Genomic DNA, 14,067 nt, shown 5'->3' on the forward strand with positions numbered 1-14,067 from the left:
AAAACAACAGCCACTCTGAAGGACCGATAAGGAAATCATTAAGCAAAAAGCTTATTGATGTCAGTGCATCGAATCATTTCTTAACGTTACCCGAAAGGAACCGGTTCTGGATACCCATCCATACAGCGGAGTGGATTTGTGTGTGTGTGTGTGTGTGTGTGTGTGTGCGTTAGAAGAACTAGCACTGTCAATTAGCTCTTTCAAAACTCTGCCATGCTTGTTTTAAAGCTAAGCACTGTCCCGCTAGTGTGAGCGTGCGTGGAGTGTGCGTATGCTCACACAAGTGTGAAGGTGCTGGTGGTGGAAGAGTGCTCTTCTTTTCTTCTTCTTTTTCTTTTGGCTGCTCCCATTCGGGATTGCCACAGCAGAAGCGTACAATGGTACCAAACGTATGAACCAAATTGCACTCTAAATGGAACCAAATTGCACACTAAATGCAACAATGGGACAAATAATCCATGTCATGTGACACACAACCCCAATTCCAATAAAGTTGGGACGTTGTGTAAAATGTAAATAAAAACAGAATACAATGATTTGCAAGTCCTCTTCAACCTATATTCAATTGAATACACCACAAAGACAAGACATTTAATGTTCAAACTGATAAACTTTATTGTTTTTGTGCAAGTATCTGCTCATTTTGAAATGGATGCCTGCCACATGTTTCAAATCATTTGGGACACTGGCAACGAAAGACTGGGAAAGTTGATGAATGCTCAAAGAACACCTGTTTGGTACAGGAACATTCCACAGGTGAACAGGTTAATTGGAAACAGGTGAGTGTCATGACTGGGTATAAAAGGAGCATCCCCAAGCAAAGACGGGGCGAGGATTACCACTTTGTGAACAACTGCATGAAAACAAATAGTCCAACAGTTTAAGAACAATGTTTCTCAACGTTCAATTGCAAGGAATTTAGGGATTCCATCATCTACAGTCCATAATATAATCAGAATACTCAGACAATCTGGAGAACTTTCTACACGTAAGTGGCAAGGCCGAAATCCAACACTGAATGCCCGTGGCCTTCGATCCCTCAGGCGGCACTGCATTAAAAACCGACATCCACGTGGGCTCAGGAACACTTCAGAAAACCACTGTCAGTTAACACAGTTTGTCGCTACATCTACAAGTACAAGTTAAAACTCTACCATGCAAAGCGAAAACCATACATCAACAATCCAGAAACACCGCCGCCTTCTCTGGGCCTGAGCTCATCTGAAATGGATGGACACAAAGTGGAAAAGTGTGCTGTGGTCTGATGAGTCCACATTTCAAATTGATTTTGGAAATCATGGACTTCGTGTCATCCGACAAAACAGGAAAAAGACCATTCAGATTGCCAAGCCACGTGTTACAACAGCGTGGCTTTGTAGTAAAAGAGTGCGGGTACTAGACCCTGGACTGCTGAACAACTGAAGTTGTACATCAAGCAAGAATGGGAAAGAATTCTACCTACAAGGCTTCAACAACTAGTGTCCTCAGTTCCCAAATGCTTAATGAGAGTTGTTGGAAGGAAAGGTGATGTAACACAGTGGTAAACATACCACTGTCCCTGCTTTTTTTGAAACGTGTTGCAGGTATCTATTTCAAAATGAGCAAATATTTGCACACAAAAAATAAAGTTTATCAGTTTGAACATTAACTATCTTGTTTTTGTGGTGTATTCAATTGAATATAGGTTGAAGAGTTTTTGCAAATCATTGTATTCTGTTTTTATTTACATTTCACACAAGGTCCCAACTTCATTGGAATTGGGGTTTTATGAAGTTAAAACCAAAAGTAGTCAAAATCACCCAAATATACACTAGACTCCAGAGGGTTACATATTTACAGGTAAAACAGACTTCTGTTATCTTAACATTTATTTTATTTATTCATTTAGATTTTCAGCATTACAGATAGGTATGAAGAACAGCTTGTTCCAAACTTTTCTATGCATCAAAACTGTATAACTTAGATGTTAACAGTTCCTCGTATCAGTGCAGGGACGTTTTTCTGACAGTTCAGTGTTAGTTCTCTGATGTCAAACTCCATGTCAAACAACAAGGGAAATGGCTGCAGTGATGCTGAAAACCTGTGTCACTCTACATTATTCCATGCAGACAATTCGTTCAGGAACCAGTAAGGGAATTGATAAGGAATTGGATTTATAAATAATCCATTCTGGCATCAATACTGATGAAAATGTTTCACTTCCATTCCCTAGTCAGAGTGAGAAGCCTTTCTGGCATTCAGGTCTTAAAAGTGTGTCATATACCTGAATGGATCCAAGTGGACTACAAGTAGTTATCAGTATTGATCAGATGCTCCACAATCTATCTATGAAGCAAGATGCATATGTGTGTGTGGATTGCATATCTATCTGACTGTTTGTCAGATTGGACTTGGATTGGATTGGACATTCGGATATGGCTTGTGCATGGCAACGTGGTCTGCATTCTTTATTATGAAGTTTTGTTTGGGGATTTTTTTAAACATTTCTTTTAAAGAGGTTTTTTGGACTTTATTTTCAAAACCTTTATTTTGAAGTCACCTACTGTGGACGCCTCCATCTCTCAGTAATCTCATCTGTAAATGGGCTATTAACTTTATATTCATGTGTACATCTTTACCATTCAAAGTAGTGCATTTGTGCAGTGTTCATTGATACTCCTGGAGATTTTAGAGCATGGCGTTGTGGATAGCCAATTCGCGTTGCTTTATCACAGTCCTTTTGAGACAACTGACCATTCTTTTCCCTGTGATTTCACTTGCTATCTATTGCTAGCATGTCAAGACAATTAGCCTACCATTTGAAATAATGCATTAGCAGTTAATTCTGTCCTTATCTACCTCTGACAAATAAACACTGGTCTCATAAACTAAAATGGTCTGTTTTTAGATGTTGGTTCTACCCTACATAATTTCCAGATCACTGCTTAGAGTTAGCTTAAATTAGGAAAACATTGAAGACATAAGCTGCCCTGACACTTGCACGACTTTGATCCACACACTTGCACACACTCTGCCGTGCAGGAGAGTAAACTAGTCTCATGCTCGTTGCAAACCATTGTAAACTGTGTACGGCTTCGTGCACGTGCGCAAAGAAAATTTTGAAATGTTCAAAATCTCCATCACACATCAATTATGTGAACTTCAAGTGAACAAACCATTCACTGTGATTGCGTCAGCGCACCACATCACAGCGCAGCTCATCTGAACAATTATAACAAGATGTTAAATCTACTGTATGATAAACGTACTTTTACAGCTGCTCACAAGAAAGAATGAACATGCAACTGTTTTAGCAAGCTATTATATGATAAACATTACAAATAATTACCTTTTTAGATGGTTCCAAATGTGTTCTCCACCTCATAAGCATGTGCGAGAGAGACAGAGAGCGAGAGAGAGAGAGAGAGCGAGAGAGAGAGAGAGACAGAGAGAAAGAGCAAAGCGGCAGCTGGAACAGTTCCCTGTGATTCTGGAAGCGATTAGAGGCCAACTCAGAGAGAAAATGATTAATTTGCTACAAAATAATTACTTTATAAACGCAGTGTCCAGCGGACAACGCAAGGCATCTAGTGGAACAAATCACAGTGTCCAGCTAGGAACATAGAGGGTGGGATCGTCACGATGATCAAAGTTGTGCAAGTGTTAACACAGTTTAAAGCCCCTTTCACACCGGGCCTGCTTCAAGTTACATTAGCTACGTATCTAATAGTGCAGGAATGTCTGTCAGTTGTGCGCAGTAGGGGGTCAGAAGCTTGAAGAGAGTTCAGAGGAGCCAGACTGTGTGCGCTCCAATTTCTCTTCTAGTTTATATTTCTTCTTGTGCACACTGCAGGTCTGCACTCTGATTTCTGTTATAGTTTATATTTCTTCCTGTGACCACGGAGCTGCAGTCGGCGTTCGCACACGCGCAAGTGCGTGAACTGTCCATGAGTGAACGTGGAGATGTCCGGAGTTATACTGGATGTGGACATGTCCTGTCTCTGGTAATCAGTCTGTGAGCAGGACTTTTATGGACTTTATTTAACACAATCGTGAGAGAATTTGAGGAGGTGAGCACGATGAGCTGCAGTCAGACTGCAATGAGCATTGTGTACACGGTATAAAACGTTTGACAACAATCCTACGTGATTTACAGCTTGGCAACAATGGAGCACAGCAGGAATCATAAATTGGCGTTGGGTAACGTTATATTGTATGGGTGTTGCATCCAGTCATGTTAAGTACCATTAAGTTGCCTCAACCTGTGCGAAAACTACTTCCTTTCTGCGTCCTGTGCTCGACGCAGAAAAAAATTAAACCTGTTTAATTTTTGCCATCTATTTCGCTTCGCCCTTTGTGTCTCTCATGGTGTTGAGCTGCATCAACTCAGCACTAGGTTGCATCAACGTGGCGTCGTCATTACGCCGCATGACGCAACTTGAAGCAGGCCCAGTGTGAAAGGGGCTTAAGCCAGATTTCTGTTTAATTGGCTGTAAAGTGGTGCAATTTATATTCACAATGAAATGTTGCCATTCTGTTTGCATGTCCTCACTTCTATTATAGGTTTTGAGTGCAATTGCAACCCACCCCATCGATGCCACCCCCCACCCACCCAAAACACACACATACACACACACTAATAATGTCTGTATCCTTGTACTATTCTTCTTAAAGCTTCAACACTTAATGCAATAACTAATATTTTGTTTCATTTGAATTTAAGAAAGCATGAAATTAGTTTGTGGTTATCTTTACAAAACACACTAAAGGTGCCTTGACACTTGCACGATTTAGATCCACACTCTCATACACAGTCTGCCGTGCAGGAGAGTAAATTAGTTATAAATTCGTTAACTGTGCACGGGTTCGTGCAAGTGTGCAAAGAAAATTTTGAAATGTTCAAAATCTCTGTCATGAATTATGTGAACTTCACATGAACATTGCACAAACAATTAAAAAACACTGTGTGAGTGCATGCTTCTCATGCTGCTCATGAGAAGGAATGAACATACAACTGTTTTACCAAGCTATTACAATATAAATATGACAAATTATTAGCTTTCAGACTATTCCAAATGCGTTCTCCACATCATGAAGCGCAGGAGAGAGAGAGAGAAGCAGTAGCTGGAACTGTCTTCTATGATTCCAGAAATGATTAGAAGTGTTTCAATAGTCAAACTCTGAGAGAAAATGAATAATCCACTACAATATAATTATCTTTTATATGCAGCATCCAGTGGTACAAAGCGCAGCATCCAGCTGGGAACACAGCGGGTGGCATTGTCACGAAGAACTGTGCGGGAGTACAGAGCCAAAATGCGTGCAAGTATCAAGGCACCTTAAGAAATGTTACCTTCCTTTATCGCTAACTCCTACCAAGTTAGATAGTTAATGATAATAACTTTGAACAGTGTGAAATTAATCATCAATGACAGTAGCCACTTTCACATGAGTGGAATGGGGTTCAACTCCCTACTGTGTCCTTGCTAAATGCCAAAATACGAGGTCTGTGATAAAAGTAACGGACCTTATTATTTTTTTCAAAAACCATATGGATTTGAATCACGTGTGATTACATCAGACACGCTTGAACCCTCGTGGGCATGCGAGAGATTTTTCAGGCCTGTCGGTTACGTCATTCGCCTGTGGGCAGTCTTTGAGTGAGGAGTGGCCCACCCTCTCGTCGTTTTTTCATTGTTTAGGAATGGCTCAGAGACTGCTGCTTTGTTTGATAAAAATTTTTTCAAAACCTGTAAGGCACAACTGAGTGGACACCATTCGATAAATTCAGCTGGTTTTCGGTAAAAATTTTAACGGCTGATGAGAGATTTTGGTCTGGTAGTGTCACCATAAGGACGGCCCACGGGGCCTGACGGCGATCTGCGCTTCGAGGCGGCAGCGTCTCGCCGTTTCAAGTTGAAAACTTCCACATTTCAGGCTCTGTTGACCCACTAGGTCGTCAGATAACAGAGAACTTTCAGAAGAAGTTGACATGAGGAGTTTATTCGGACATTCCATTGTTAACGGACATTTTGTAATGAAAGAACGTGCGGGCAGAGTCGCATGTCGGGCCGGACCCGACCGCGGGGGGTCGCGACAGGAAAAACACCTCTGTTGGAAACCTTAATGGGCAAGTTGGAACATGCCCAAGCTGTTAAACAATTTCTCAGTTACTCACTTGTTGAAAGCCATCAAAAGCCGCCTGAATTTTACAAATGGTTTTCAACACGGAGGTGTTTTTCCTGTCGCGGCGCACACAGATTTGCCGAGTCGTCACGGAAACGACTCGGCGAATTTGCGCGCACGTCTTTCATTAAAAAATGTCCTTAAACAGTGGAATGTCCGCATAAAGTCCTCATGCCGGCCTCTTCTGAATCTTCTCTGTTCTCTCACGACGTCCTGGGTGAATTAAGCCTTAAATTAGAATGTTTTCAGGTCGAAACAGGCCGACGACGGCGCCTGGAAGCGCTGCGTGACGTCCCGCTCCGTGGGAAGTCCTTACAGCGACAGAAACACCCCATAATCTCTCATCAGCCGTTAAACTTTTCACCGAAAACCAGCTTAATTTCTTGAATAGTGTCCACTCGGATATCCCTCACAGGTCCAGAAAAAATGTTGATAAAGCAAGGCGTGCCGTCCGCAGCGGTTATTCAGACAAAGAGATTCCGATGGGCGGGGTGGAGCACTTCTCACTCAAGGCCTGCCCACAGGCGAATGACATCACCGACACGCGTGAAAAAACTCACGCATGCGCACGAGGGTTCAAGCTTGTCTGACGTAAAAACATATGAATCAAATCCATTTATTTTTTGAAAAAAATAAAAAGGACCGCTTTTTTCATCACAGACCTCGTATATGAAAACACTATAGCTATCAATCAATCCACACATTTCAAAACAAACCTAAATGTCCCTGACTTATATTACCGATAACTACTGTATTCACATCCATATTTGTGTGCTTCATGTGCACTAACTGTGTTTATTCCTTCCTATATCTCTATGTGTGTATATATGTCTGAACATTTCAGATGAATGTCAATCATTTTGCTTGAAATAACTGCATTTGCATGTCTCTTTGTATCTCCATGTCAACCATGTCTTAACTGATGTACATTATGTCTGTTAAAACTATGTAAGAGTAAGTACAGCTCTTTCTACATCCCACCTTCAAGCACAGCCTCATACGAGGGCTGTCAATAAAGTACAAGTCCTTTTTATTTTTTTCAAAAACTATATGGATTTCATTCATATGTTTTTACGTCAGACATGCTTGAACCCTCGTGCGCATGCGTGAGTTTTTCCACGCCTGTCGGTGACGTCATTCGCCTGTGAGCACTCCTTGTGGGAGGAGTCGTCCAGCCCCTCGTCGGAATTCCTTTGTCTGAGAAGTTGCTGAGAGACTGGCGCTTTGTTTGATCAAATTTTTTTCTAAACCTGTAAGGCACATCGAAGTGGACACGGTTCGAAAAATTAAGCTGGTTTTCGGTGAAAATTTTAACGGCTGATGAGAGATTTTGAGGTGATACTGTCGCTTTAAGGACTTCCCACGGTGCGAGATGTCGCGCAGCGCTCCCAGGCGCCGTCATCAGCCTGTTTCAAGCTGAAAACCTCCACATTTCAGGCTCTATTGATCCAGGACGTCGTGAGAGAACAGAGGAGTTTCAGAAGAAGTCGGTTTCAGCATTTTATCCGGATATTCCACTGTTAAAGGAGATTTTTTTAATGAAAGACGTGCGTCCGCGCGTCGTGACGCAGCCGGCGTGGTGCGGTGGCACAGGAAAAACACCTCCGTGTTGATAACCATTTGTAAAATCCAGGCAACGTTTGATGGCTTTCAGTGGAGTAAGTATATGAGAAATTGTTTAACAGCTGTTCCAACTTGTCCTTAAGGCTTCCAACAGAGGTGTTTTTCCTGTGGCAGAGCGTCGCAGCGGCTGCGAGCCGACGCTGCGATCCGTCCGCACGTCTTTCATTAAAAAAAAATCTCATTTAACAGTGGAATATCCGGATAAAATGCTGAAACCGACTTCTTCTGAAACTTCTCTGTTCTCTCACGACGTCCTGGATCAATAGAGCCTGAAATGTGGAGGTTTTCAGCTTGAAACAGGCTGACGACGGCGCCTGAGAGCGCCGCGCGATGTCTCGCACCGTGGGGAGTCCTTAAAGCGACAGTATCACCTCAAAATCTCTCATCAGCCGTTAAACTTTTCACCGAAAACCAGCTTATTTTTTCGAACCGTGTCCACTTCGATGAGCCTCACAGGTTTTAGAAAAAATTTTGATCAAACAAAGCGCCAGTCTCTCAGCAACTTCTCAGACAAAGGAATTCCGACGAGGGGCTGGACGACTCCTCCCACAAGGAGTGCTCACAGGCGAATGACATCACCGACAGGCGTGGAAAACTCACGCATGCGCACGAGGGTTCAAGCATGTCTGATGTAAAAACATATGAATGAAATCCATATAGTTTTTGAAAAAAATAAAAAGGACCTATACAAATCTACTTAAACTCCCAATTTTCTGTAGGACTACAAACTTCCTACAGGCACTGCACTAGTAAACACTGAATTTAAAATAAATATGCCATCATCTGCATTGCAGGTCAGGTATAATTACCCTCTAATTCTAAGTTAGGTCTGTGCAGCTACAAGTTTCTTTGGTATCTCTTGTTTGAGAAAATTCTGCACCTCACGTTCAGCTACATTCTCCACGAGCCTGTTTTGACCCATAATGACACTGCAATCTCAAATTGTGCACTTTGTTTTATTTGTTGTACTTCGTGCCTCTTGCGCCTCAGACTCAGCATGATTTAACTTTGAGTAACAAAGCATTTGATGTAGTTTTATATTTGTGCAGCCATAATGCTAATGTTTCCCATGATGCTTTTTGTTACCTCCAGACAGACACGTAGATAATGATGAGCAGCAGCAGCGTCAACGAGGACACTCCACAGCCCACGATCAGTGTCACAGATGGGAGCTGTGTTTTATCCATGTTCTGTAAAAATAAAGACAACAGACAGTTATTAAATGTTACAAAGTCATCACTGTAGTCAACTGTCTTCTGCTGACGCAATGTTCATTAACCCTCAGAGAACAAATCACACTCCCTTGCATCCTGCTCAGCGTTTCATCATATTTCTGTTCATAGATCATATCCTTAAACAATGTTCTAGACAAATACATGTCTCACACTCAGAAATCTGTGACTGTTCTTAACATTTTGATATGCAACACAGGGCACTATAAGAAAAAGAAAGTACCTTAAAATGGGAATTTTTTTTAATGGTCTGGTAAAATCAAGAAAATACCTGTAGGGCTCTAAGAGTTGATTACACACATATAAAGCATTAAAACTCAAGCTCAATCTTATAGGTGGATGGCATTTACAGACTGTGACAAGTGTTGTCAGGATGCAAATACAAGAACAACAATTTTATTCAAACAATAAGGATTTCTTTGAAGAAACAAGTCATCCAGCTGCACTGGAGAGGGATTTCATTTTACAAATTTATTTATACACTGATATAAAATATTTTTCATATAATACACTGATTTTTCATATATTGCTGTATTACCTTTGTGACAAAGACTTTGGTAAACCCATTTCTAGCACTAACACAGTTTGTTCATATGAAGGAGCATTTTTAGAAAACAGCTGAAGAATTTCTAAAAACACATTTCATATTTTCATCTTCAGAGTCAAGCAATATATTTTATAGGGTGATCAAGACAAATATATCTCTCCCATTCAGAAAACTGCGATTGGTCTGAACACTTTGACATGCAACACATGGACATTATGCTAAAAAAATACCTTAAAAATGAAAATTAAAAAATAAATTAAAATTAAGAATTACTGCAGAACAGAGGACATCAGATAGGTGACACACACCCTGCACACAGCACAATATAAATGTATACTGTAAGTAAATATACTTATCATATACTTATAAATGATACGCCAATATGATTGGTTAAAACACTAAAGAATATACAGCAATACACCCTTTACGCGGACGGGTAATATTTTTCATACTTCCCACTGGTGTCACCTACGTGACAAAAATACAAGAAAACAGCAGCTCAGCAAACACTGATTTAACTGCTCATTATGTGCTGTTGAACCTGTGGGAGGCGGCAGCAATTAGCAGAGGCATCTCACAGTACCAGGCTAATTCTAGACCTTTCACTGTGGAGTTTGATTATTCTTCTCATATTCAAGACAAATATACACAGCAAGCCACGCATCCATCCATCCATGGATGCACGGACAGACAATTAACCTGTATGTTGTACTGTATGTTGTCACCTGTCTGTTGTGAATGGATGTGTGGTTTATGGTGTTACTGAAGTGAGAAAATATCAAGAGAATCTGACCCGGTGACACACCACAGGACCCAAACATTGCCTTTTGCAGCTGATGGACTTAACGGTCAATCACAATGATGGTACATGAAAAACATTTAGCGCTGTAGCCCTGCAAGGCTCTTCTGGTCTTCTGACCTATGCGAGCGTGTTTTCAAACATTTTTTTTTTTCCGCATGACTGCTGTCAATCACCTGTCTGCAGCTCCCATGCTCTTACATTTTTTATGAGACTGCTGTGGCACACATTTGCTTTTTTGATATTGACAAACAACTGCATTTGATTTTTGATTTTCTGTCTGTCAGAACACCCGGAACAGAGGAGACAGTTGTTGTCACTCCTTATCTGAATGTGGTCTGCCAAACAAATCCTGAAGCTCTGTTGGGACATATATCACACTCAGAGAAGCAAGAGGGACAAATACCCAACCAGTAATGAAACCAAGAGCTCTGCTTGGACAATTGAAGATTACACTTTGAATGCTCAGAATGCAGCTAGTTTTCTTCTTGTTTTCTTTTTTAATGAATCAGTGCACATCACATTGTGTGGCAACAGTACATGCTCCAATACCTGACTCTGAGGTGTCTGCCAGATAACACTGATCCATGTACACCTATTTGGGTTGGGCACTGAAACCCAGTTCCATTATGGCACGGGAACTGACGCTACTAATAGTCAATACCACTGAAATTTAACTGGACTGGATCAGAATGCAGATTTCAGTGCCTCATTTCACTGTCACTTAGTGTCTGAGAATTAACCTGAGCAATACAAAATCTTTCTTATTTTTAAATAATTTTTAACAAATAATTTATTTTTAAAAATAATACCAAAAATCAATTTTTAAACCCAATATTGAAATATTATGGTACATTGCAACATATCTATAAAAATCATAAATGCCCATAAAGGTGTATTATAAACTCTGTATCATTTATCTTTGATTTGTACAATGTGGCTTTTATTGTCTGAGAATTAACCTGAGCAATACAAAATCGTTCTTATTTTGAAATAATTTCTAACAAATAATTTATTTTTAAAAACAATACCAAAAATCAATTTTTAAACCCAGTATTGAAATATTTTGGTACATTGCAACATATCTATAAAAATCATAAATGCCCATAAAGGTGTATTATAAACTCTGTACATATCATTTATCTTTGATTTGTACAATGTGGCTTTTATTGCTTTTGGAGGTGCCACAATAAAAAATTATATTACTTATGCCTCAAATAGTAAAATAAAAGCAGACACATTACTATAAACACATTTTCCCCTTTTAACACAATATTGAAAAGGACAAAACTAATTATGTCCACCAACAGCACAATAAAATCATCTGCATTTATTTATTTGTCGGTATTTTAGTAGGATTACGTCAAAACTACTGCACAGATTTTGCCTAGGTTTTCACCACAGATAGATGTTAGGCCAAGAAAGACTCCATTAAATTTTGCAGGTGATCCGGATTCTGATTCTGGATAAAGATTTCACTTTATATAGGCAAGAAGGATTATGTAAAAAAAAAGCCTACTTCAGTGGTTCTCAAAACATTTGCGCTACAGATATATTTTAGGGCATGGAAGACGCCACTGAATTTTGGAGGTGATCTGGATCCAGATTCTGTCTCAGGATTTCACTTTATATAGGCTTTGAAGTTGTGTAAATCTGTTGTATATTTATTTATTTATGGTGTCAATATATTGCTTGTTTTGACTTTCAAATTATCCTTAGCAATAACAAAGCCATTATGTAACAGAGTCAACATTAATGTTGCATTTTTAAGGGCCCCTTCACACATAGTAGGAATAAGTACAAATCAGGGCGAATCACGGTGGAACAGCTCATATAAGTGAACCACAAAAACACCGAGCAGACAGGCAGGTGTGAATGATCCCGCTGCAACAGTTTCATGCACGCGATGGTTAGACCTTACTTGTGTGAAGTGCCTTGAGGCAACTTTGTTGTGATTTGGAACTATATAAATGAAAATAAACTGAAATTGAAATTGAGCAGCTGGAGCAGGTGTGTTTGAACATTGTGCAGCGGCTGTGAAAAAAAAAGTACATGCCACCCATGGGATTCGAACCTGCAATTTATAAAAGCTCTGATTACCAGCCAGAAACTTTACCACTGCGCTACCATCACTGTCCTGTAAAAGGTGTGGAAAAATACCTGAAATCAAGAAGGACATAAACGTATTTTTCAAAAAAAAGAGAAAAAAGCACTGTGATAACTGACCAAACAGCATTTGTTACAGTGTATTTCTGCTGATACATGATTGAAAGTGATGCATTTTTCATACTGTTGGCTTGTCATATAGTCCTGCGGTGTGCCACTCACAGGACACACGCACACGTGTTGTAGGGGGAGCCAACACTCTGGCACACCACACGTGTACTCGGCAACTCCACAGTTGTGGGGACAGTTAGACAAATTTCACCGCCATTTGCTTGTCTGCTGACTGTTTTCGTGCTAATAGCACGAACAGCCACACATTTTCTAAGTGTCAAGCGAGTGATGTTAGATGTTCGTGTGTGTCACCTGGAATTTGGCCAATTGCCACAAGAGGGATCAAACAGCCTCTCACAGAGCACACTCTGTCTTTCAGCCAATGGTGTGCGCAAATAGTTGTAGCAACAGGCGTTGGAGGCAGCTCCGATGTTACACGTATTGCATACAATTCCTGCTTCATGCGCAATTCATGTGCAATTTGACCACATTCGTACTATGAGGGAAGGGGCCCTAAGTATCACTTTAGCACCAGTATCAAACCCACAAGCGTAACTACTTACAGACATGAATCACAACTCTTGTTTTTGCTGAGGCCATCTCAGCTGTGAGGCAGAGACTGCTGGAGGATGTGTCTCTACTTGAAAGGACCAAACTCACACCAGACCACATCTGCCAACTCTTGGAGATCTGTCTTAACACCACGTATTTGCTGTTTAGGGGGAATTACTACAGGCAGATCCATGGTTGTGCGATGGGGTCTCCGGTATCCCCCATTGTGGCCAATCTGTACATGGAGCGAGTGGAGAAGACAGCCTTGACGTCTTTCACGGGCATCTCTCCCAGTCACTGGTTCAGATATGTCGATGACACATGGGTTAAAATCAAGCAACAGGAGGTCGAGGACTTTACAGAAAACATCAACTCGGTGGATTCCAATATCAAGTTCACACGTGAGGATGCCAGAAACAACCATTTAGCCTTCTTGGAATGTGATGTTACGATTGGAGAGAACAGGCAGCTCCAGACAGGGGTTTACAGAAAACCCACTCACACTGACCAATATCTGCTCTTTGGCTCAAACCACCTGCTTGAACACAAGCTCGGGGTGATCAGGACTCTTCAACACAGAGCCCTACAGGTGCCCACAACTGCAGAGGGAAGGGCTAAAGAACAACAACTTGTACGGAAAGCCCTCACAGTATGTGGGTACCCACAATGGTCCCTGGATAAAGTGCAGAAGTCCCAGAGAACAAAGAGACCGGATAGACAGGAGACGGAGACAAGAAGAAGAGGAGTATCTCTCCCTTATTTAGCAGGAGTAGGGGAAAAACTACAGAGGATCTTCAAACAGCACAAAATCCCAGTTTACTTTAAACTGGTTAACACCTTGAGACAGAAATTAGTTCACCCTAAGGACAGGATCCCTAGTTACAAACAGAGCAATGTAGTGTATTCTATCAGATGTCAGGAAAACTGTAATG

At 40.9% G+C, this 14,067-nt stretch overlaps 1 protein-coding gene across 1 annotated transcript in view; it reads right to left on the reverse strand.

Annotated features, from left to right (window-relative positions):
* LOC117513733 (adhesion G protein-coupled receptor B1-like) overlaps positions 1–14,067 on the reverse strand; it is a 712,829-nt gene that overhangs the window by 91,477 nt on the left and 607,285 nt on the right. The window contains 1 exon segment of the mRNA XM_034173969.1: positions 8,875–8,978. Coding sequence (XP_034029860.1) covers positions 8,875–8,978 — 104 coding nt within the window.

The sequence above is a fragment of the Thalassophryne amazonica genome, chromosome 7, assembly GCF_902500255.1.
Source record: "Thalassophryne amazonica chromosome 7, fThaAma1.1, whole genome shotgun sequence".
Classification (NCBI taxonomy): domain Eukaryota; kingdom Metazoa; phylum Chordata; class Actinopteri; order Batrachoidiformes; family Batrachoididae; genus Thalassophryne; species Thalassophryne amazonica.